The sequence below is a fragment of the Misgurnus anguillicaudatus genome, chromosome 22 (assembly GCF_027580225.2).
Source record: "Misgurnus anguillicaudatus chromosome 22, ASM2758022v2, whole genome shotgun sequence".
NCBI classification, from domain to species: Eukaryota; Metazoa; Chordata; class Actinopteri; order Cypriniformes; family Cobitidae; genus Misgurnus; species Misgurnus anguillicaudatus.
In genome coordinates this window covers 37039717-37065169 of record NC_073358.2, presented here as the reverse complement: position 1 = coordinate 37065169, position 25453 = coordinate 37039717, and the positions used below count along the sequence as shown (strand labels likewise).

General features: G+C 43.2%; 2 protein-coding genes and 1 long non-coding RNA gene across 4 annotated transcripts in view; 1 reads left to right on the top strand and 2 right to left on the bottom strand.

Moving 5' to 3' along the window:
• Nucleotides 1-1777: 1777 nt before the first annotated feature.
• On the bottom strand, nt 1778-8071 carry cyp1d1 (cytochrome P450, family 1, subfamily D, polypeptide 1). 2 transcript variants are annotated; one of them, XM_055199074.2, is made up of 7 exons: nt 7895-8071; nt 6860-7692; nt 5639-5762; nt 3475-3564; nt 2811-2934; nt 2624-2710; nt 1778-2454 (listed from the first exon to the last, which is right to left on the bottom strand). In XM_055199074.2, the coding sequence occupies exons 2-7, from the start codon at nt 7682-7684 to the stop codon at nt 2172-2174; spliced, it is 1533 nt and encodes a 510-aa protein (XP_055055049.1). In that variant the 5' UTR covers nt 7685-7692; nt 7895-8071; the 3' UTR covers nt 1778-2171. The 2 variants fall into 2 exon arrangements, with proteins under 2 accessions (XP_055055049.1, XP_073716986.1); XM_073860885.1 differs by having other exon boundaries at nt 6860-7597; nt 7895-8070.
• A 985-nt stretch (nt 8072-9056) lies between these two features.
• Nucleotides 9057-25186, top strand: LOC129440043 (uncharacterized). The gene is made up of 5 exons (XR_008642989.2): nt 9057-9358; nt 11321-11474; nt 11807-11835; nt 24724-24888; nt 25121-25186. It is a non-coding gene; the product is annotated as an uncharacterized lncRNA (long non-coding RNA).
• Nucleotides 24496-25453, bottom strand: part of tmc2b (transmembrane channel-like 2b) — a 15927-nt gene continuing 14969 nt past the window's right edge. The window contains exon 20 of the mRNA XM_055199072.2: nt 24496-24906. Within this exon, the coding sequence (XP_055055047.2) occupies nt 24668-24906 (239 nt within the window). The 3' untranslated portion in view covers nt 24496-24667. The remainder of the gene's footprint in view (nt 24907-25453) is intronic.

Below are 25453 nucleotides of genomic sequence, written 5' to 3'. Positions count from 1 at the left end.
GCAGCGCGCAGCCTCTGCATGGGTTGTACCATGTGAAGGAGTTTTCCCCTCCCCTCCCATAGAGTTGGTTCGGTCCATAGCACGTCTTCCAAAACTTTTCTCCGGTAGGCTGGGCCGGCCCTACCGTAACAATACGCGTCTGAGAGGAGGAGGGCGTAAAAAACAGGTTGAAGATAAAAGCCATTTGAGGAGGATGCTGCCAAATGTGCCAAACTTACAGATTTATTTTCAAGAGGACCAACAAAAGTGACAACAGGTAACTTAAAGAGAAATACGCCTAGTAATGGTTAGCATTAGCAACGTAATTATTCGGCTAATACCGTTTTCAAACTATTTACAAGCCAACATTTTTAGACTTTGCAAATATTATGCAAGCAGCTTCTGAGCAGCAGAAGCCAGTTCCCCGCTGAAAACGAGGAGGCAATGAGTAAACAATATGAATTAAAGTTATTTAACCCTCAAGTTGTGTTCAGAACCCTATAACACCTTTTGTGTTCCCAGTCAAAAATGACCAGCCGAAAAAAAAGCTTATAAATCACTTTTTATGCTATATATTTACCCAATATTGGATTAAATATTTTTTGTCAAACTGTTTTCTTTTTTAATTAGGACTGGGTTTTATATTTCTATTTGCACCTGATTAATCATAAGCCTCATAGCATTAGCAATGCTAATAATTTATCAACCTTTCCTTGTGGAATACTAGACTCTAAAAAGGGCTGGGTTATTTTTTACCCATAGGATAATGGGTAAATATTGGACAGAACACGCTGCTGGGTTAAAATTGACCCAATGCTGGGTTGTTTTAACCCAACTGTTCGGTTATTATAATCCATGGTTGCATAACAACAACCCAACATTGGGTTATTTTTAACCCAGCATTTGTTCTGTCCAATATTTACCCATTATGGGTAAAAAATAACCCAGCCTTTTTTAGAGTGTAGAGGAATATTTTTGTTAACTTCTCATCTTACGTGAAATATTATTTAACTTTTACCTTATTTGTTGGACCATGATATTAATAAAATCTATAGTAAGAGCTGAACTGTTGCTTTATTTATCCAATTTGAAAAAAGAGCTGAATAACACTATGGAAAAAGTGGGCCGGTCTTGGGCCTGAAACTCCCGGGCTGAAAAGTGGCCCCACTCCGGCCCTGGCTGCAGGAGGCGCAATGATATTATGCAGCAGCCGAAAATAGTCCCCTTAGTAACTTTTAATAGCAGGGGATATCATTGCGCCTCCTGCAGCCATGTTACGGCAATTTTCCGTCTGTCTTAGTACACAATTTTACATACTGAAGTAGGGATGCACGATATATCGGCCAACATATCGTTATCGGCCGATAACTGCTTATTTTTAATATTATCGGTTATCGGTCTGATAGCAAAATTAGGCCGATAAATGAAAGCCGATAAATGATGGATTATTTTGGTTTGTTGAACCACTTCACTTGCTCATTGCTGGCCATGTGGAGTTTTGATTGGTGCTTTCTGTGACATAGCACGAAGATGACACGTGTTGCGGGCTTAAGAAGAGTATGCTAGTCTAGCGCAAAGACAAGATGTCCGCGGTCTGGGAGTTTTTCATTGTGAAAATAACATGAATATTTATCGGCCTATATATATATATATATATATATATATATATATATATATATATATATATATATATATATATATATATATATATATATATATATATATATATATATATATATATATATATATATATATATATATATATATATATATATATATATATATATATGTACTTTTTAAACACAACAGTCCAATCGGATTCAATGGACTGTGCCAAGCCATGCCAAAAGTGGCAGCGCCAAACCCGGAAATCAGCCGAATGGACTCCAAAACGGCAAAACTCAACTGTTTAACTCCAGGGGAGCTGGAAAACAAGCATACCTTCAAAAAAGTGGAGTGTCCCTTTAAAAGTACACACAGTAACCAGTTACATACCCCTCATGCATTAGCATAAACATGGCATGAATATGAAAAATATACTGTATGTGCAACAGTAAACATGTGAGCAGAATGCATAATGAATAAAGATATATTTGTACAGCAGCAAGATCTCTAAAGCTTAGCTGTCACAGAAGTGATTCTGTACATTTGGTGTCCATATAATGACATTGACAAATAATCTATGTATTAATTTAGTAACGAGATACGATTTTTATTCGGAAGGGTCTGGGCTTCATGGAGAGACCAAATGTGGAGCTCAGATCAAGCTTCTGCCCGGGAATATTCTCTATGTTTAGATGGTGGAGCAAAGTGGTTAAGAACATAAACATTTCCAGACGGGCAAAACTGTCACCGAGGCAGCGGCGTATTCCCAAACCGAATATCATCACCTTCTCTGTAAGCATTTTATTTACATTACCAGACTGGGTAAGGAAGCGTTCTGGTCGGAAGGACTCTGGATCACCCCAAATCTCCCTTTTAGAAAATATAGTAAGTTGGTTAGTCAGATGTGCATGATATATAAATATAATATACAGTATACAAACATAATTACTGTATACATAATTGTTTATATAATAAGAGCGATATAGATAAGAAAATAAAGAACATAAACAAAACCAGTGAGGAATCTGCTAATACTTACATGTCATGGTTGACTTGATACTGGTTGATAAACACACATGTGTCTTTGGGAATGAAGTATCCATTGAGTGTAACATTTTCAGTTGTGCTACATAAAATGGGTATATTAATGAGTAATACATCATATTAGTCTTATATGATGACTTTAAGTGATACTAAACAGAAAAAGTTTAGCAATACAGGCTCACCAGTGAGGAATGGTGAAGGGTACGTAGGATGCATGACGAAACACCTCACATATAAAGGCTTCAGTGTATGGCATGTTTGGCTTGTCTTTAAACTGTGGAAGCCTGTCCATTCCAACCTGGTTATCTGGAAAACACATGCAACAAATAAGCTACAGTACTAACACTGTGATGAATAGCAGCTAACAAACTTGCTTTAGTTGAATACTATGTACCTAATTTGTATTTATATGTGAAGAGAAAAAGCAAATATTATGCATAATTTTGTCAATTCATATTTAATTATATTCAGATACACAATTTTATAATCATATGCACTTTTGAATAGAAAATATTTAAACTAAATAAGTTACTGTTTGTGGAAAATTCCTACATGTACAGATTACAGAAGACCAAAATAAACGAGGCCACATGAGGAGAAGGTTTTGTTCCTTTGTTAATACCTCTTGGACATCCCCTAAGCGCAGCTTTCCAAATCATGGATCTGATTTTATATTGTTTTTGGTTTCCTGTGTGTGTCCCATAACAAACCACAAACCACGATTAATGGGGATCCAATTTCCCGAGGATGCAGCAGGATGGCCGAAGAAAGGCAAATGCATAATGGAAAACGTTTTTGCTTTGAATAAACAGTAAATTGTTTTAATTGGCTCCTTCGAATAGTTACCTATCTCCTGGACGATCTTAGCCTGAATCTCTGGAAACTTGATTAGATACAAAAGGCTCCATTGTAAACCTGTGATGATAGTGTCAAAACCTATAAGAAAAAAATGGCATTGGTTATAATCAAAATCTTGAATGAATAGTTTTGTCATCATATAATCATCGAAACATGTACAAAATTCTTTGTTCTGCTGAACACAAAGGAAGATATTTTGAGCATTGTTTGTAAGCAAACCGTTTTGGAGCACCATTGAGTTTCAAAGTATTTTTACTACTATTGAAGTCAATGGTGCTTTTGCTTTCTGCTTGATTAAAAATATATTTCCTTTTTGTTAAGCAGAAGCAATAAATCAATACAGATTTGGGACAACTAAGAGTGAGTAAATGATTTTTGGGTGAATTATCCCTTTAATACTTTACATTATACCACAGGCCTGTTAAATGCTTTATTCTGATTGGTTGAGAAATGTTCCACAAGTGTTGATTATGTAATGTAGCCCCTTATGGAACGGCTGAAATTCCACAAGGGGGCGTATTTGATCCTCAGACGTTGCACAATAAACGTGACATCCGAATATTCATTATAAATCGTGAATGAAAAGTGAGATTCGAACGAATGTCCGTTAGTGAACTAATTGTATACACTATTTATATCGTAATTCGGTCAGAAACGTCAAGCTTGTGAGATGAAATCGTTTTGGATTAAAAGGCTTGGATATTCCATTTCCTTGGACTTTTGGGGATTTATTAACAATTTGTTTTGCACAATTTTACCTAAGCGGATAAAGGGAAGATTTTGAAGGTAAGTAAATATCCTAAATCGGCGCCGCCCGGTTCAGGTAACTAACAACTAGATTACAGTTTTATGACTGCTAAAAATCATATTATGCTTTGTGTGTGAGCTTAATTGAATTACTAATGTCTAAGCTTTCCAACGATGTGCTGCATGACCGTATATTTTGAAGATTTAATGCTTCAAAGTTACAATGACGTAATGCAGCCTCACGTGCAAGGGAGGGGGTGTACCATGTATGGCACAGTGTTCCTTATCAGGTTAAACTAACCTGTCAAATGTCTTAAAATAACCACCGCAGCTATGTTTGTTGTAACTGTGGTATAGACAAGTGTCCCGGGTAAAAAAGGCCGGCCGCCATTATCCTTTCACTCTGCCAACGACTTCCGGTTGTGTCTACCAAGCACTTCCGATTAGCGCCTTTTACTGTCTTTGGTTAGCGTGCAGAAAAAAGTAAACTATGGATGGTGTTACACGCAGACACGGCTCCAGGACATATTGTGCTGTTCGCGGTTGCAACAACTCGTGGCGAAAACAAACTCGCTAACCGGAAGTGCTTGGCTGAGCGAAAGGCCAACGGCGGCCCGCCCACCTCACCCAGGAAACTTGTCTATAAGTGAAATAATTGACTTCCGGTCCAGCCCGTCTTCAATTATTCCTTACGCAATTTAGATAATAAGGATATACATTTGCGTTTTATAAATACTATTTACAAAAAAATAAACAAAATACTCTGCTTTATTGTACAGTACATGGTTAAAATATCACATTGATAGAAAGTGGGCAACCAAGTCGACTACTAGCAAGTCTGTGTTGCAAGAAGAAAACCCCCAAACATTCTCAGCTTACTACTAAAACAAAAAAGAGCAGTTGGGCTCCTCACAGGGGGTCTGCTAAACACTCTTTAATGAACCAGAACTAGCAAGACGCAGAAACAGAAATGATCAGCGCGAGCCAAGCCCAGATGAAAAACATACATCTAAGGCAAATTCTAAGAACTCGGATTCTGGTAGATTAGTCTGCAGTTGTCCCCTGTGACAAAAGCACAGAGCCAGAAAAAACATCTGGTTTTGGATGTAAATGCATGTCTTTAACAACCGAAGCTATTAGAGTAATAGCATCCCATAGAGAAGAACTGTAGCCCTGGAAGGCATGCGTTTATGTCTGGCAAACCGCAATGAAATATGTAAAATAATGTTGGCACAGTTGTATGAATAAATGCTTGAGTTTATGAATTGTTAACTAACTGCAAATAATCATAATGCTTCTACATCGCTTCAAATATTGTTTCTAATTTAGATTATAAACAGATTCTACATCCAGAACACATTGTTTACATTCTCTCATGCACGCTTTTGATTTTTAGGTTTCGTACCGGCTCCAAAGATGTCAATAACACTGCTCACAATCTGTGAGTTGCTTAGCGTGGCTGCTTCTCCGTCCTCCTGTCTGTCCTCACACATGGCTATTAAAGCATCTGTGATATCCCGGATACAGTTCTGCACAAAATCACAAGTTAATACACTCACTTTCATCGTGTAAATAAACTTTGATGCCTTTTGAAGCCTACACTCACTTTTATATCACATTCATGTTCATCTTGTTCCTGGCATGTGCTCCTTTCTCAAAATTGTTTATACTGAATTCAGTTGTGCATGCGAACATTTTAGTGTGTATAAACAAAATGCTCAATTTACAAGCGCTCTGAAGAAAGAACTGAAGTCGCATAGAGCTCAGTTTGGAAACTGTTCTATAGCCACAGAGGAAAATGTATGGAAAATGAACAAGAACTTTGACAACAAGGGCATATTATTAAAATATACTTTCAAAAAGTACATTCAATAGACATAACTTGGAAATCTGAGTTTATATATCTTGCAAAAGCTCCCTTTTCTAAGGAGCTTGTATATTTTTCCGAATAATTATTTATTTGCAATGGATTTTACATGGAAGACATATTGACTTCAAACGATACCCTTACGTTCTTCTGATAAAGTGAAAACAGATGCTGAGAATGAAGCTGGAGTGCAACCTTTTTTATCATAGGACCTAATAGTGGTGGCTTGTGACTGTTCTTCCAATGGGTGCAAATTCAAAATGTGTCATATGTGTTGCTCGCGTTTTCAAAATATGTGTTTGTTGCGTCATGCGAACCATGTGCGTACGTGTTTTGTCAAAATAAGTGCCTGCTGCACACGCATCCAAACCATTTATGAAAACAGACGCTCGCGTTCACAAAATACACCCAAGACACTTCCTTAACAGTAAACTCTGATTACGCATGAGATTATGCGAGTATCTGGCAAACGCGAGCATCTCTTTGATCATAAACCCTTTAGAAGGGTTATTTTGACAAGAAATGTGATGCACACAGGTTCACTCGACGCGGCGAACACATATTTTGAAATTACGAACTACACACATGACGGGCTACAGTACATGTTGTGACGAACTTCGCATCATGTGCCCTCGAAAAAAAAAGTCACCGGCCGCCACTGCAAGATAATTTTGACTTCTATTTAAGTTCAGTAGTTAATTTGAATATAAAGCATTAAGAGAACAATATATTAGGTTTATTGTAGATTCTTGTTTTTACCCTATCAAAGGTATTGAGATGTTCCTTGATGTTGCGTTCCATGAAGTCATTCATCCTGTTTATGTATTGGACCATTTTTCTCAATGACGGACTGGGCAGGTAACGGAAGATGGGGAAAAAGTCTGCAAGATTCCCTGCAGCGAAGATGCGCAGAACTTCGTTATTAATACGGACAATGGTGAGGAACTCTTTGTCGTTATAGGCGTATCGCTTTCCAAAACACAGAGCGCAAACCACGTTGGCAACCGATGTCACTAGCAGTATGGATGGATCAAACCCCACATCTCCCGCCTCAGCTCCTTGCTCCTTCAGAGCCTCCACCATCTCCACTGCTTCTACACCGATACGTTCCTCTAAGAGGCAAGAGGCATTTGAGTCTCGCGGTTCAGCTTGGGAGAAGGTCCTCAAGGCGTTTTTGCAGATCTTTTTGTGAAGCACCCAAGTTTCACCATACTTCTCGCTAAACGTCATACTAGTGCCATTAGCAACTGCAGAAAAGGTAAAAAGATCAGGACGTCCGGCAAACGCCTCTCCTTGCCTTACCAAAGCCTCTTTGATTGTAGAATAACCGCTTAAAACCACCACCACGAGGGATCCCATCTTCATCTGGAAGACATCTCCATACTGAGCTCTCAGGTCAGTTAGGGACAAATGGATCTGTTCCCCCGTTTGGAGAAGGTTGCCCACCAGCGGCCATGGTCTGGGACCTGGAGGCAAGGTGCAGCCTGGTCTTTTTCGCTGACCGTGAAGTGCCAGCAGGAGCAGAGTGAAGACACAAAGGAATACAGTCACTCCACATGTACTGAGGATCTCCTCAAGAAACATGGCACGTGCTGCAAAATATAGGCTATTATATGAGCTTTATTCAGACAATGTGCATTATAAAGCATGAAGAAGCATGAAAAATATCTGACTATATTAAATATAGGTTTTAAAAATGGTTTAAATAAGATGCAGCCAAACAAACAGATAAATAACAGAACAACAAGCACAAAAAGAATCCAGCAAGATAGAAAAACAAAACTATTTACATACCTTAGTACGTACTCTTACTCGATTACTTGTTTGTTATCAAAGACTTGGCAATAAGTTTCAAAAGCACACAAATCGCTGCGTTGCGTCAGGACTCGTGCTAAACCCGCATCTCCATGACTGCATGAACCAGACTGACACGCGCTCTCAGAGCAGTGAGCGTGAGAGGGGCGTGGCGATCACATCCGTTGTTGTAATCCATTGACAATCATGAATAAAGACTAATGATGAACAACCAAATATTAATGAACAGAAAATATAAATAAATACTTCCACAATATGGTAGTATTCTTAAAACTAAATTTAGTTAACTATTCGTAAAAACAAATAATAACCTAAATAAAAGTAAAGGATTGGCTTAAAAAAACAACACGTACATCACAAGAAGATAATTTCTAATATGAGAGAGATCAGGATAACTAAAAATACCCTTATAAATATAGTATAACTAAAAGACCCAAAATAAACAACAAACGACCTGCATTAACTGGATCATTTTTATTTATTAGGCTATTATTATTATTATTATTATTATTATTATTATTATATTTTGCTGCCAGCTAGGGCTCGTTTACAAATGTACATTTATGCTACAGCAGGGGTCTCTAACCTTTTTTTTTAACAAGGACTACCACAACAATCTGGATGGCTACTTTTTGTTGTAGTCTACTCAAAACTTTTTTGTTTAACTTGTTGATTATATTTTATTTTACTTGTTGATATGTTTTAGTATTATTTAAAATGTTAACATACGTAAACCAAGCCAAGCTAATATAAAAAATATGTAATAAATAAATATTCAAATGATTGAAATACTAAATGTATTTAAATTTCTTATGCTGCACTGCCACAAAGCGATACTGTCCATTATTTTGTCCCAATTGCGCCATTAGCTAATCCAAAATATTTCTGTCTGAAATAAATGTAAACTCTCAACTGCACCTAACACTGTTTTCTGGAGGAATTGTCAGTTTATAAGATTTAGGATTGGGTTAGGGGCTTTTAAAAATTCTTCTTAAACTATTATTCACACTAATCTAAGGGGTAACAAATGGTTAGGGTTAAGTTAAGGATAATTTGGGGTTTCTTTTTTATAATAACATGCAGGACCAACAAAACATGTTGATCCAGGATCAGCTTGGCCGGTGGGGGAGGGGGGATTTTATCTAGGGGATCCCCCATAATCGTTGGCATAATTCCAACACGGGATGACACAATGGAGTTTAGAATGTGACACGTCATAATGGATTTTAGAATAAAAAACGTCACATAGATCGTCCGCGCTCTCATGACATAAAGTGCAGTTTACAATGTGATGGGTTATTTTATGGTAAGGAGAAGAACAGTCAGGTAGCTCAACCGCCGATCTTACTCAAAGTGTTCTGATACCAGATCTACTGATTCTGATAATCCACTTCGTGTTTTCCCGACCGCACAGCATTTCTTTCACAATCTGGAGATTAACAGGTAAGTTAAATTAGATTTATTACATTACCTCAGTTGTTGATCCGCTGAATTAGTAATTTGGTAGTTTATTTTTGTAGTGATTTGCTCTCGGTCTTGTAAAGGTGCTAACAATTTAGCAAGCAAAAAATTGCTTGTGTAATTAATTAATAAATGAATGTACCTCATCATATAAATATATAATATAAATAACACCAAATTTGCTGTTGTTGGCACAATGTTTGGACAAACAAACAAACAAGCCCTTCGCAAAAAAAGTAGACAAAGGGGTAACTTTATGGAGGCTGCTTCAAAATTGCAAACATGGATTCAAAGCTCCAGCAAGCCAGCAGATAAATCGTGTTGAATATTAAGCAGTTTAATGTCACACTTTAATTCTTCTTTTTAAGTAGGATATATTTATCTTAATAACATTATAATCACTTAGTTATGGCTAGTCATCTATAACACATTATAAACACATTTTATTAAAACCATGTTAATAGTAGGCCACCCCCTTCTAGTGCCCTTTTTTGGTTTGGTTTACTGCCACTTAAAATGTCTGTGGACGGCCCCCAGTAAAGCTTAAGGTGCCAAAGAATGCTTTGAAATAGATAAGTATGGTTTCTACATAGAAGGTTTTGTGTCTTTATTAGGTACAAAAATTACCCAAAAACGTTTTTACATGTCCATTTACAACCCTAGGATTTGCCCTTAGAATGAAATGCTCTATTACAACCTTATTTAAAGGCTACATTAAGTTAAAGGCAAAGAGCTGTGATTTTTCTTAAAACTAGTCAAATAAATTGACTAAATAATAGTAAAAAAGCATTTATTTACATACCTTTTAAATAAGGTTATATCACACCAATTTGTGTAGGTGATAATTTTTACATCAACAATATTTTTAACAAATAAAATCCACTACTATAGGATGAATAGCATGATCAGCTGCTTGCATGTGCCTTGTTAAAAAATTGTACACCGCTTCCAACAACTTTTAAAGCTTTAACATGCATCACACTTTGAAATAGTTAGTGTGCATCTTTATAATGTACAGTTGACTATGTACTGTATATATCCTGTGCCATGTTTGATTTATAAATATACAAAGAACAATATTTAAAAGGAACTTATAAGCCACTTCTTTATTTAATTTATTGTAAATTATTATATACCACTGGCTCAGTGTTGTTTTCTTTTTGTTTTTAATATGAACATGGGAGATGCCATCTTCATTACTTCCAATTATTAATAATCCCTGCATGTATTAATATACATTTTATTAATACAAGTTATTTATACATTCATTACTTGCATTTAATTTAATCAGCAGAATCACAGTGCCAAAATATATGTACTGCCATTGCAATTAATACCCTGTATCTCGAATTAGACAATAATGGATGAATCTGCATTAAGAGAACAAAGTTTACCCCACTCTGGCACAACCCAGAATTCATGATACAGACTAAACCTTCCACATGGATACAATACAAAAAGGAACTTTTTAAACCTAAAAAATTAACCTCCCAGCTACATACAATGATTTCCATCAACTCTGAGTACTGGGAACAAATCTGTAGGAACACATTTTTCATGAGCGATAACACAAACCTGCAGCTTATTCAATATAAAGTCATTCACAGAACTGACATTACCCAAAGTAAAATGTTCTAAATGGGCCTAAACAACACCGATATTTGTTTACAATGCAATTTAGGTAGCATAGATGACTATTTGCACGCCATGTGGCAGTGCCAACCAGTTCGTTTTGTGTTACAGTCATTGAGACACTGTCCACTGTCCTGAGTCAAAGAATCCCATCATTCTTAACACTCATTGGTGACTTTTCCAAAATCAATATCCCGCAAAAATATATGAATCCGTTGCTCGTCTCTCTAGCTGTTGCTAAGAAAGTAGTTCTCCAAAACTGGAAATCAAAGAAATCTTGCCATATTAATCATTGGATACATTTAATTTCAGAACACATTTCAATGGAGAAACACAATGCACACAAAAGGAAGCAGATATCAGCCTTCGAAGACACCTGGTCCCCATTTTTAACATTTCTTAATAACACAAAAACATAACTACAAGCCGTGTACACAACCAGTCACATACCTCCCTCTTCTGATATGTAAGTTTATTTTTTTCTTTGCCTTTTCCCTTTGCCCTTGCAGCTATCAATTCACACATACACATAGGCAGACACTATCCATACCCATGCATAACATGTCTCCAAACCCATTTCTGCTCAAACACCTTAACAGTGACTAACCAATGTGAATCTCAGATCAACAAATAGAATTCGCTCAAGATCATTCTACTCAATCATTAATAATACGTTCTTGTGTCTGTCAACTGTCTTGTCCTTCTGTTATCTGTCTGTCACGTTGTCGTGTCTTATATGTTATGTTACACTATGTATACTATGTGGTGCTATAATCCCCTCTCTCCTTATGTACCCAGGGTTTCACTAAACTGGGTGAATGGTTACGGTAGGACAAATACTGCACTGTATATAAATCTATTGTCTGTATTGTAACATATTGTGTAGCTAATTTGCTGTATTAAAAATAAAGTTGTCCTCCGAAGGGGGGGTGGTGGCAGGCGAAAAAAGAGAACGAAATGTATCATTAAAAGACTGTTTGTAGTTTGTTATGTGTTGCTACCATCACACAGACTTGACAAGATCACGTTGACATGTCGATGCAGACTTGACAAAGTTGCGTTGACATGTAGACTCATACTTGACAAAATCGTGTCAACGCAGACTTGACAAAGTCGCTTTGACGTGTCGACGCAGACTTGACAAAGTCGTGTCAACGCAGACTTGACAAAGTCATGTCAACGCAGACTTGACAAAGTCACGTTGACGTGTCGACGCAGGCTTGACAAAGTCACGTTGATGTGTCGACGCAGACTTGACAAAGTCCCGTTGACGTGTCGACGCAGGCTTGATGAAGTCCAGTTGACGTGTCGACGCAGGCTTGACAAAGTCCAGTTGACGTGTCGACGCAGGCTTGACAAAGTCCAGTTGACGTGTCCAGTTGACGCAGGCTTGACAAAGTCCCGTTGACGTGTCGACGCAAACTTGACAAAGTCCCGTTGACGTGTCGACGCAGGCTTGATGAAGTCCAGTTGACGTGTCGACGCAGGCTTGATGAAGTCCAGTTGACGTGTCGACGCAGGCTTGACAAAGTCCCGTTGACGTGTCGACGCAAACTTGACAAAGTCCCGTTGACGTGTCGACGCAGGCTTGATGAAGTCCAGTTGACGTGTCGACGCAGACTTGACAAAGTTACGTTGACGTGTCGACGATGACTTGACAAAGTCCCGTTGACGTGTCCAGTTGACGCAGGCTTGACAAAGTCCCGTTGACGTGTCGACGCAGGCTTGACAAAGTCCCGTTGACGTGTCAACGCAGACTTGACAAAGTCCCGTTGACGTGTCGACGCAGACTTGACAAAGTCCCGTTGACGTGTCGACGCAGACTTGACAAAGTCGCGTTGACGTGTCGACGCAGACTTGACAAAGTCCCGTTGACGTGTCGACGCAGACTTGACAAAGTCACGTTGTCATGTGTCGACGCAGACTTGACAAAGTCCAGTTGACATGACAACGCAGACTTGACAAAGTCCCGTTGACGTGTTGACGCAGACTTGACAAAATCGTGTCGACGCAGACTTGACAAAGTCACGTTGACGTGTCGACGATGACTTGACAAAGTCACGTTGACGTGTCCAGTTGACGCAGGCTTGACAAAGTCCCGTTGACGTGTCGACGGAGACTTGACAAAGTCACGTTGACACAGACTTGACAAAGTCCCGTTGACGCAGACTTGACAAAGTCCCGTTGACGCAGACTTGACAAAGTCCCATTGACGCAGACTTGACAAAGTCACGTTGTCATGTGTCGACACAGACTTGACAAAGTCCAGTTGACATGACGACGCAGACTTGACAAAGTCCCGTTGACGTGTCGACACAGACTTGACAAAGTCCCGTTGACGTGTCGACGCAGACTTGACAAATTCGTGTCGACGCAGACTTGACAAAGTCACGTTGACGTGTCGACCATGACTTGACAAAGTCCCGTTGACGTGTCCAATTGACGCAGGCTTGACAAAGTCCCGTTGACGTGTCGACGCAGGCTTGACAAAGTCCCGTTGACGTGTCGACGCAGACTTGACAAAGTCCCGTTGACGTGTTGATGATGACTTGACAAAGTCCCGTTGACGTGTCCAGTTGACGCAGGCTTGACAAAGTCCCGTTGACCTGTCGACGGAGACTTGACAAAGTCACGTTGACGCAGACTTGACAAAGTCCCGTTGACGTGTCGACGCAGACTTGACAAAGTCCCGTTGACGTGTCGACGCAGACTTGACAAAGTCGTGTCGACGTGGACTTGACAAAGTCACGTTGACGTGTCGACATAGACTTGACAAAGTCACTTTGACGCAGACTTGACAAAGTCCCGTTGACATGTCGACGCAGACTTGACAAAGTCCCGTTGACGTGTCGACGCAGACTTGACAAAGTCCCGTTGACGTGTCGACGCAGATTTAACAAAGTCCCGTTGACGTGTCGATGCAGACTTGACAAAGTCCCGTTGGCGTGTCGACACAGACTTGACAAAGTCACGTTGACGCAGACTTGACAAAGTCACGTTGAGGCAGACTTGACAAAGTCACGCTGACGCAGACTTGACAAAGTCCCACTGACGCAGACTTGACAAAGTCCCGTTTATGTGTCGACGCAGACTTGACAATGTCCCGTTGACGTGTCGATGCAGACTTGACAAAGTCCCGTTGGCGTGTCGACACAGACTTGACAAAGTCACGTTGACGCAGACTTGACAAAGTCACGTTGAGGTAGACTTGACAAAGTCACGCTGACACAGACTTGACAAAGTCCCGTTGACGTGTCGACACAGACTTGACAAAGTCCCGTTGACGTGTCGACGCAGACTTGACAAAGTCCCGTTGACGTGTCGACGCAGACTTGACAAAGTTCCGTTGACGTGTCGATGCAGACTTGACAAAGTCCTGTTGAGGCAGACATGACAAAGTCACGCTGACGCAGACTTGACAAAGTCCCGTTGACGTGTTGACGCAGACTTGACAAAGTCCCGTTGACGTGTCGACGCAGACTTGACAAGGTCCCGTTGACGTGTCGACGCAGACTTGACAAAGTTCCGTTGACGTGTCGACACAGACTTGACAAAGCCGTGTCGACGCAGACTTGACAAAGCCGTGTCGACGCAGACTTGACAAAGTCCCGTTGACGTGTCGACGCAGACTTGACAAGGTCCCGTTGACGTGTCGACGCAGACTTGACAAGGTCCCGTTGACGTGTCGACGCAGACTTGACAAAGTCCCGTTGACGTGTCGACGCAGACTTGACAAGGTCCCGTTGACGTGTCGACGCAGACTTGACAAAGTTCCGTTGACGTGTCGACACAGACTTGACAAAGCCGTGTCGACGCAGACTTGACAAAGTCCCGTTGACGTGACGACGCAGACTTGACAATGTCCCGTTGACGTGTCGACGCAGACTTGACAAAGTCCCGTTGACGTGTCAACGTAGACTTGACAAAGTCGTGTCGACGCAGACTTGACAAAGTCCGGTTGCATGGTCGACGCAGACTTGACAAAGTCCGGTTGCATGGTCGACGCAGACTTGACAAAGTCCCGTTGACGTCTCGATGCAAAATTGACAAAGTCCCGTTGACGTGTCGACACAGACTTGACAAAGTCCCGTTGACGTGTCGACGCAGACTTGACAAAGTCCCGTTGACGTGTCGACGCAGACTTGACAAAGTCCCGTTGGCGTGTCGACGCAGACTTGACAAAGTCCCGTTGACGTGTCGACGCAGACTTGACAAAGTCGTGTCGACGTGGACTTGACAAAGTCACGTTGACGTGTCGACATAGACTTGACAAAGTCACTTTGACGCAGACTTGACAAAGTCCCGTTGACATGTCGACGCAGACTTGACAAAGTCCTGTTGACGTGTCGACGCAGACTTGACAAAGTCCCGTTGACGTGTCGACGCAGATTTAACAAAGTCCTGTTGACGTGTCGATGCAGACTTGACAAAGTCCCGTTGGCGTGTCGACACAGACTTGACAAAGTCACGTTGACGCAGACTTGACAAAGTCACGTTGAGGCAGACTTGACAAAGTCACGCTGACGCAGACTTGACAAAGTCCCGTTTATGTGTCGACGCAGACTTGACAATGTCCCGTTGACGTGTCGATGCAGACTTGACAAAGTCCCGTTGGCGTGTCGACACAGACTTGACAAAGTCAAGTTGACGCAGACTTGACAAAGTCACGTTGAGGTAGACTTGACAAAGTCACGCTGACACAGACTTGACAAAGTCCCGTTGACGTGTCGACACAGACTTGACAAAGTCCTGTTGACGTGTCGACGCAGACTTGACAAAGTCCCGTTGACGTGTCGACGCAGACTTGACAAAGTTCCGTTGACGTGTCGATGCAGACTTGACAAAGTCCTGTTGAGGCAGACATGACAAAGTCACGCTGACGCAGACTTGACAAAGTCCCGTTGACGTGTTGACGCAGACTTGACAAAGTCCCGTTGACGTGTCGACGCAGACTTGACAAGGTCCCGTTGACGTGTCGACGCAGACTTGACAAAGTTCCGTTGACGTGTCGACACAGACTTGACAAAGCCGTGTCGACGCAGACTTGACAAAGTCCCGTTGACGTGACGACGCAGACTTGACAATGTCCCGTTGACGTGTCGACGCAGACTTGACAAGGTCCCGTTGACGTGTCGACGCAGACTTGACAAGGTCCCGTTGACGTGTCGACGCAGACTTGACAAAGTCCCGTTGACGTGTCGACGCAGACTTGACAAGGTCCCGTTGACGTGTCGACGCAGACTTGACAAAGTTCCGTTGACGTGTCGACACAGACTTGACAAAGCCGTGTCGACGCAGACTTGACAAAGTCCCGTTGACGTGACGACGCAGACTTGACAATGTCCCGTTGACGTGTCGACGCAGACTTGACAAAGTCCCGTTGACGTGTCAAAGTAGACTTGACAAAGTCGTGTCGACGCAGACTTGACAAAGTCCGGTTGCATGGTCGACGCAGACTTGACAAAGTCCGGTTGCATGGTCGACGCAGACTTGACAAAGTCCCGTTGACGTCTCGATGCAAAATTGACAAAGTCCCGTTGACGTGTCGACACAGACTTGACAAAGTCCCGTTGACGTGTCGACGCAGACTTGACAAAGTCCCGTTGACGTGTCGACGCAGACTTGACAAAGTCCCGTTGGCGTGTCGACGCAGACTTGACAAAGTCCCGTTGGCGTGTCGAGGAAGACTTGACAAAGTCCCGTTGACGTGTCGACGCAGACTTGACAAAGTCGTGTCGACGTAGACTTGACAAAGTCCCGTTGACGTGTCGACGCAGGCTTGACAAAGACCCGTTGACGTGTCGACGGAGACTTGACAAAGCCGTGTCGACGCAGACTTGAAAAAGTCCCGTTGGCGTGTCGACGCAGACTTGACAAAGTCCTGTTGGCGTGTCGAGGCAGACTTGACAAAGTCCCGTTGACGTGTCGACACAGACTTGACAAAGTACGTTGAGGCAGACTTGACAAAGTCACGCTGACGCAGACTTGACAAAGTCCCGTTGACGTGTCGACGCAGACTTGACAAAGTCCCGTTGACGTGTCGACGCAGACTTGACAAAGTCCCGTTGACGTGTCGACGCAGACTTGACAAAGTCACGTTGACGTGTCGACGCAGACTTGACAAAGTCCCGTTGACGTGTCGACGCAGACTTGACAAAGTCCCGTTGACGTGTCGACGTGACTTTGTCAAGTCTGCGTCGACATGTCAACGGGACTTTGTCAAGTCTGCGTCAGCGTGACTTTGTCAAGTCTGCCTCAACGTACTTTGTTAAGTACTGTCAAGTACAATCTTAAGCAGACTTGACAAAGTCACGTTGACGTGTCGACGCAGACTTGACAAAGTCTCGTTGACATGTCGACACAGACTTGACAAAGTCACATTGACGGAGACTTGACAAAGTCAGGTTGACTTGACAAAGTCAGGTTGACTTGACAAAGTCATGTCAACGCTGACTTGACAAAGTCGTGTCGACGCTGACTTGACAAAGTCCCGTTGACGTGTCGACGCAAACTTGACAAAGTCCCGTTGACGTGTCGATGCAGACTTGACAAAGTCCCGTTGATGTGTTGACGCAGACTTGACAATGTCACGTTGACGTGTCGATGCAGACTTGACAAAGTCACATTGACGCAGACTTGACAAAGTCACATTGACGTGTTGACGCAGACTTGACAAAGTCACATTGACGTGTTGACGCAGACTTGACAAAGTCACGTTTACGTGTCAATGCAGACTTGACAAAGTCACGTTGACGTGTCCACACAGACTTGACAAAGTCGTGTCGACGCTGACTTGACAAAGTCCCGCTGACGTGTCGATGCAAACTTGACAAAGTCCCCTTGACGTGTCGACTCAGACTTGACAAAGTCCCGTTGATGTGTAGACGCAGACTTGACAAAGTCCCGTTGACGTGTCGACGCAGACTTGACAAAGTTGTGTCGACGTAGACTTGACAAAGTCACGTTGACGTGTCGACGCAGACTTGACAAAGTCCTGTTGACGTGTCGACACAGACTTGACAAAGTCACGTTGACGCAGACTTGACAAATTCACGTTGAGGCAGACTTGACAAAGTCACGCTGACGCAGACTTGACAAAGTCCCGTTGACGTGTTGACGCAGACTTGACAAAGTCCCGTTGACGTGTCGACGCAGACTTGACAATGTCGTGTCAACGTAGACTTGACAAAGTCACGTTGACGTGTTGACGCAGACTTGACAATGTCGTGTCAACGTAGACTTGACAAAGTCACGTTGACGTGTTGATGCAGACTTGACAAAGTCTCGTTGACGTGTCGACGCAGACTTGACAAAGTCTCGTTGACGTGTCGACGCAGACTTGACAAAGTCTCGTTGACGTGTCGACACAGACTTGACAAAGTACGTTGAGGCAGACTTGACAAAGTCACGCTGACGCAGACTTGACAAAGTCCCGTTGACGTGTCGACGCAGACTTGACAAAGTCACGTTGACGTGTCGACGCAGACTTGACAAAGTCACGTTGACGTGTCGACGCAGACTTGACAAAGTCCCGTTGACGTGTCGACGCAGACTTGACAAAGTCCCGTTGACGTGTCGACGCAGACTTGACAAAGTCCCGTTGACGTGTCGACGCAGACTTGACAAAGTCACGTTGACGTGTCGACGCAGATTTGACAAAGTCTCGTTGACGTGTCGACCCAGACTTGACAAAGTCTCGTTGACGTGTCGATGCAGACTTGACAAAGTCTCGTTGACGTGTCGACGCAGACTTGACAAAGTCTCGTTGACGTGTCGACGCAGACTTGACAAAGTCTCGTTGACGTGTCGACACAGACTTGACAAAGTACGTTGAGGCAGACTTGACAAAGTCACGCTGACGCAGACTTGACAAAGTCCCGTTGACGTGTCGACGCAGACTTGACAAAGTCACGTTGACGTGTCGACGCAGACTTGACAAAGTCACGTTGACGTGTCGACGCAGACTTGACAAAGTCCCGTTGACGTGTCGACGCAGACTTGACAAAGTACCGTTGACGTGTCGAAGCAGACTTGACAAAGTCACGTTGACGTGTCGACGCTGACTTGACAAAGTCTCGTTGACATGTCGACACAGACTTGACAAAGTCACGTTGACGGAGACTTGACAAAGTCAGGTTGACTTGACAAAGTCAGGTTGACTTGACAAGTCATGTCAACGCTGACTTGACAAAGTCGTGTTGACGTGTCGACGCAAACTTGACAAAGTCACGTTGACGTGTCGACGCAGACTTGACATGGTCACGTTGACGTGTCAATGCAGACTTGACAAAGTCGTGTCAACGCAGACTTGACAATGTCACTTTGACGTGTCGACGCAGGCTTGACAAAGTCACATTGACGCAGACTTGACAAAGTAAGTCACATTGACGTGTCAATGCAGACTTGACAAAGTCACGTTGACGTGTCAATGCAGACTTGACAAAGTCACGTTGACGTGTCGACACAGATTTACAAAGTCGTGTCGACGCTGACTTGACAAAGTCCCGCTGACGTGTCGATGCAAACTTGACAAAGTCCCCTTGACGTGTCGACTCAGACTTGACAAAGTCCCGTTGATGTGTCGACGCAGACTTGACAAAGTCCCATGACATGTCAACGCAGACTTGACAAAGTCTCGTTGACGTAGACTTTACAAAGTGGTGTCAACGCAGACTTGACCAAGTCATGTTGACATGTCGCTGCAGACTTGATAAAGTTGTGTCAACGCAGACTTGACAAAGACGTGTTGACGTGTCGACGCATTCTTGACAAAGTTGTGTCGACGCAGACAAAAATGCTTTTGATACAAAAAATTTGTATGCGATTAATCTAGATTAATCTTTGCCCAGCTTTATTTATTACATTATTCTGTCACTACAGCTCATCCCCTGATTATCAGTTGTGGGTAAATTTCTCAGTGGTCACCAACCTTGTTTCTGGAGATCTACCCTCCTGCATACTTTAGATCCAACACATGCCTTTAATTTTTATGTAGCCATGAAAAGCTTGACGCAGACTTGACAATGTCGTGTCAAAGTAGACTTGACAAAGTCACGTTGACGTGTTGACGCAGACTTGACAAAGTCTCGTTGACGTGTCGACACAGACTTGACAAAGTACGTTGAGGCAGACTTGACAAAGTCCCGCTGACGCAGACTTGACAAAGTCCCGTTGACGTGTCGAAGCAGACTTGACAAAGTCCCGTTGACGTGTCGACGCAGACTTGACAAAGTCACGTTGACGTGTCGACGCAGACTTGACAAAGTCACGTTGACGCAGACTTGACAAAGTCCCGTTGAGGCAGACTTGACAAAGTCACGCTGACGCAGACTTGACAAAGTCACGCTGACGTGTCGAATCAGACTTGACAAAGTCCCGTTGACGTGTCGACGCAGACTTGACAAAGTCCCGTTGACGTGTCGACGCAGACTTGACAAAGTCACGTTGACGCAGACTTGACAAAGTCACGTTGACGTAGACTTGACAAAGTCACGTTGACGCAGACTTGACAAAGTCACGTTGACGCAGACTTGACAAAGTCACGTTGACGGAGACTTGACAAAGTCCCGTTGACGGAGACTTGACAAAGTCCCGTTGACGCAGACTTGACAAAGTCCCGTTGACGCAGACTTGACAAAGTCGTGTCGACGCAGACTTGACAAAGTCCCGTTGACGTGTCGACGCAGACTTGACAAAGTCCCGTTGACGTGTCGACGCAGACTTGACAAAGTCCCGTTGACGTGTCGATGCAGACTTGACAAAGTCCCGTTGACGTGTCGACGCAGACTTGACAAAGTCCCGTTGACGTGTCGACGCAGACTTGACAAAGTCCCGTTGACGTGTCGACGCAGACTTGACAAAGTCCCGTTGACGTGTCGACGCAGACTTGACAAAGTCCCGTTGACGTGTCGACGCAGACTTGACAAAGTCCCGTTGACGTGTCGACGCAGACTTGACAAAGTCCCGTTGACGTGTCGACGCAGACTTGACAAAGTCACGTTGACGAGACGTCGCAGACATGACAATGTCCCGTTGACGTGTCGATGCAGACTTGACAAAGTCACGTTGACGTGTCGACACAGACTTGACAAAGTCACGTTGACGGAGACTTGACAAAGTCAGGTTAACTTGACTTGACAAAGTCCCGTTGACGTGTCGACGCAGACTTGACAAAGTCCCGTTGACGTGTCGACGCAAACTTGACAAAGTCACGTTGACGTGTCGACGCAGACTTGACAAAGTCTCGTTGACATGTCGACACAGACTTGACAAAGTCACGTTGACGGAGACTTGACAAAGTCAGGTTGACTTGACAAAGTCAGGTTGACTTGACAAAGTCATGTCAACGTTGACTTGACAAAGTCGTGTCGACGCTGACTTGACAAAGTCCCGTTGACGTGTTGACGCAAACTTGACAAAGTCCCGTTGACGTGTCGACGCAGACTTGACAAAGTCCCGTTGACGTGTCGACGCAGACTTGACAAAGTCCCGTTGATGTGTTGATGCAGACTTGACAATGTCACGTTGACGTGTCAATGCAGACTTGACAAAGTCGTGTCAACGCAGACTTGACAATGTCACTTTGACGAGTCGACGCAGGCTTGACAACGTCACATTGACGCAGACTTGACAAAGTAAGTCACATTGACGTGTCAATGCAGACTTGACAAAGTCACGTTGACGTGTCAATGCAGACTTGACAAAGTCACGTTGACGTGTCAATGCAGACTTGACAAAGTCACATTGACGTGTCGACACAGATTGACAAAGTCGTGTCGACGCTGACTGGACAAAGTCCCGCTGACGTGTCGATGCAAACTTGACAAAGTCCCCTTGACGTGTCGACGCAGACTTGACAAAGTCCCATGACATGTCAACGCAGACTTGACAAAGTCCCGTTGACGTAGACTTTACAAAGTTGTGTCAACGCAGACTTGACAAAGTCCCGTTGACGTGTCGACGCAGACTTGACAAAGTCCCGTTGACGTGTCGACGCAGACTTGACAAAGTCCCGTTGACGTGTCGACGCAGACTTGACAAAGTCCCGTTGACGTGTCGACGCAGACTTGACAAAGTCCCGTTGACGTGTCGACGCAGACTTGACAAAGTCCCGTTGACGTGTCGACGCAGACTTGACAAAGTCCCGTTGACGTGTCGACGCAGACTTGACAAAGTCACGTTGACGAGACGTCGCAGACATGACAATGTCCCGTTGACGTGTCGATGCAGACTTGACAAAGTCAGGTTAACTTGACTTGACAAAGTCCCGTTGACGTGTCGACGCAGACTTAACAAAGTCCCGTTGACGTGTCGACGCAAACTTGACAAAGTCACGTTGACGTGTCGACGCAGACTTGACAAAGTCTCGTTGACATGTCGACACAGACTTGACAAAGTCACGTTGACGGAGACTTGACAAAGTCAGGTTGACTTGACAAAGTCAGGTTGACTTGACAAAGTCATGTCAACGTTGACTTGACAAAGTCGTGTCGACGCTGACTTGACAAAGTCCCGTTTATGTGTCGACGCAGACTTGACAAAGTCCCGTTGACGTGTCGACGCAGACTTGACAAAGTCCCGTTGACGTGTCGACGCAGACTTGACAAAGTCCCGTTGATGTGTTGATGCAGACTTGACAATGTCACGTTGACGTGTCAATGCAGACTTGACAAAGTCGTGTCAACGCAGACTTGACAATGTCACTTTGACGTGTCGACGCAGGCTTGACAACGTCACATTGACGCAGACTTGACAAAGTAAGTCACATTGACGTGTCAATGCAGACTTGACAAAGTCACGTTGACGTGTCAATGCAGACTTGACAAAGTCAAGTTGACGTGTCAATGCAGACTTGACAAAGTCACGTTGACGTGTCGACACAGATTGACAAAGTCGTGTCGACGCTGACTGGACAAAGTCCCGCTGACGTGTCGATGCAAACTTGACAAAGTCCCCTTGACGTGTCGACTCAGACTTGACAAAGTCCCGTTGATGTGCCGACGCAGACTTGACAAAGTCCCATGACATGTCAACGCAGACTTGACAAAGTCCCGTTGACGTAGACTTTACAAAGTTGTGTCAACGCAGACTTGACCAAGTCATGTTGACATGTCGCCGCAGACTTGACAAAGTTGTGTCAACGCAGACTTGACAAAGACGTGTTGACGTGTCGACGCATACTTGACAAAGTTGTGTCGACGCAGACAAAAATGCTTTTGATACAAAACATTTGTATGCGATTAATCTAGATTAATCTTTGCCCAGCTCTATTTATTACATTATTCTGTCACTACAGCTCATCCCCTGATTATCAGTTGTGGGTAAATTTCTCAGTGGTCACCAACCTTGTTTCTGGAGATCTACCCTCCTGCATACTTTAGATCCAACACATGCCTTTAATTTTTATGTAGCCATGAAAAGCTTGACGCAGACTTGAAAATGTCGTGTCAACGTAGACTTGACAAAGTCACGTTGACGTGTTGACGCAGACTTGACAAAGTCTCGTTGACGTGTCGACACAGACTTGACAAAGTACGTTGAGGCAGACTTGACAAAATCACGCTGACGCAGACTTGACAAAGTCCCGTTGACGCGTCAAAGCAGACTTGACAAAGTCCCGTTGACGTGTCGACGCAGGCTTGACAAAGTCACGTTGACGTGTCGACGCAGACTTGACAAAGTCACGTTGACGTGTCGACGCAGACTTGACAAAGTCCCGTTGACGCAGACTTGACAAAGTCCAGTTGAGGCAGACTTGACAAAGTCACGCTGACGCAGACTTGACAAAGTCCCGTTGACGTGTCGACGCAGACTTGACAAAGTCCCGTTAATGTGTCGACGCAGACTTGACAAAGTCACGTTGACGCAGACTTGACAAAGTCACGTTGACGCAGACTTGACAAAGTCACGTTGACGGAGACTTGACAAAGTCCCGTTGACGCAGACTTGACAAAGTCCCGTTGACGCAGACTTGACAAAATCGTGTCGATGCAGACTTGACAAAGTCCCGTTGACGTGTCGACGCAGACTTGACAAAGTCCCGTTGACGTGTCGCACAGACTTGACAAAGTCCAGTTGACGTGTCGACGCAGACTTGACAAAGTCACGTTGACGCAGACTTAATAAAGTCCCGTTGACGCAGACTTGACAAAGTCCCGTTGACGCAGACTTGACAAAGTCGTAATTTTTATGTAGCCATGAAAAGCTTGATTAGTAGGTTCAGATGTGTTTAACTGGAGTTGGAGGTGAACTCTGCTGGAAAGTAGATCTCCAGGAACGGGGTTGGTGACCAATGCGTTAAAGTTTGCATAGGTTTTTACTTCGAGTTTTCACTGGAAATAGTAAATCATTTGGGTACTTTAAGCATATTCATTTTAACATATCATGATTAAGGACACGCTAATTTTAATACATAACTCTATATAGGACAGATAGTATGCAAATTGGGATGCAGGATGGGTGTACAAAGTGAATGAAGACCAAAGATGTACAGCAATAAACTTTTTATTACAATTATTTAAAGAACATACAAATTTACATGAGAATATTTACAACTACACTGTCTCCTGACTGTAGTACTGTAGCAAATTGTTACAAAAAAAGCGGACTGACTGATAAATGTGGATGAATGTGATCATACGTGTGTCCATATTCTATGCTTTATCTTCGTGGTGGTGGTCTGCCTCTCCCTCGTCCCGCCACTTGACCTGGCGGAGGTCCACGAACATTACCAGGGAGAGGCCCGGGTGCCCTGGGACCTGGCGGACGAGTCACTGGAGCCCGGGGATTTGCTGCAGCCAAAGACACTTCCTTCTGAACATGGACACCTTTCCCACTGGCAGCAGAACCTGGTTTGCCTGTCACCTTTGGTGACTTAGTGGGTGGGTCAGCTGGTTTTCCTGCAATATGAATGGTCACACTATGAGAAATGTCTTTGTAAATGAAGAGAGTTCTAGAAATCTACACTTCAGTGCCAAATACTATAATACAGATTTTGGTGTGGTAGATTCACCAGTAGAGAAAGCTGTTACATTAATCATATACTTTAAGTAGACAAAATACTAGAGAAAGGCATAACATTAACTGTTTGTTTCTATTTCTTTCCTTTTTCAGGCAAATAATTGACTCAAGTCTTCTGAAATTTCGTTACAATCAAATAAACATACAAACTCTGTCAAAAAAACAGTTTTGTTCTGTCTTTCTTCTTTAGCAAACCATTACAGCATATGGGGCAATTGACAACATACCATTCATAAGCAAACAAAACATTTTAAATAATATAATCACAAATCTTTCCTTTATTACTGTAAATTAAAATTAGTCAAATTATAGCTCTAACAGGCTTGGTAAAGGTATGGTCATACACAGTGGCAGCCCGTGACTTGTGACTTTTTTCAAGGGCGATCGATGCGGAGTTCATCACAACATGTATGTAGCCCGTCATGT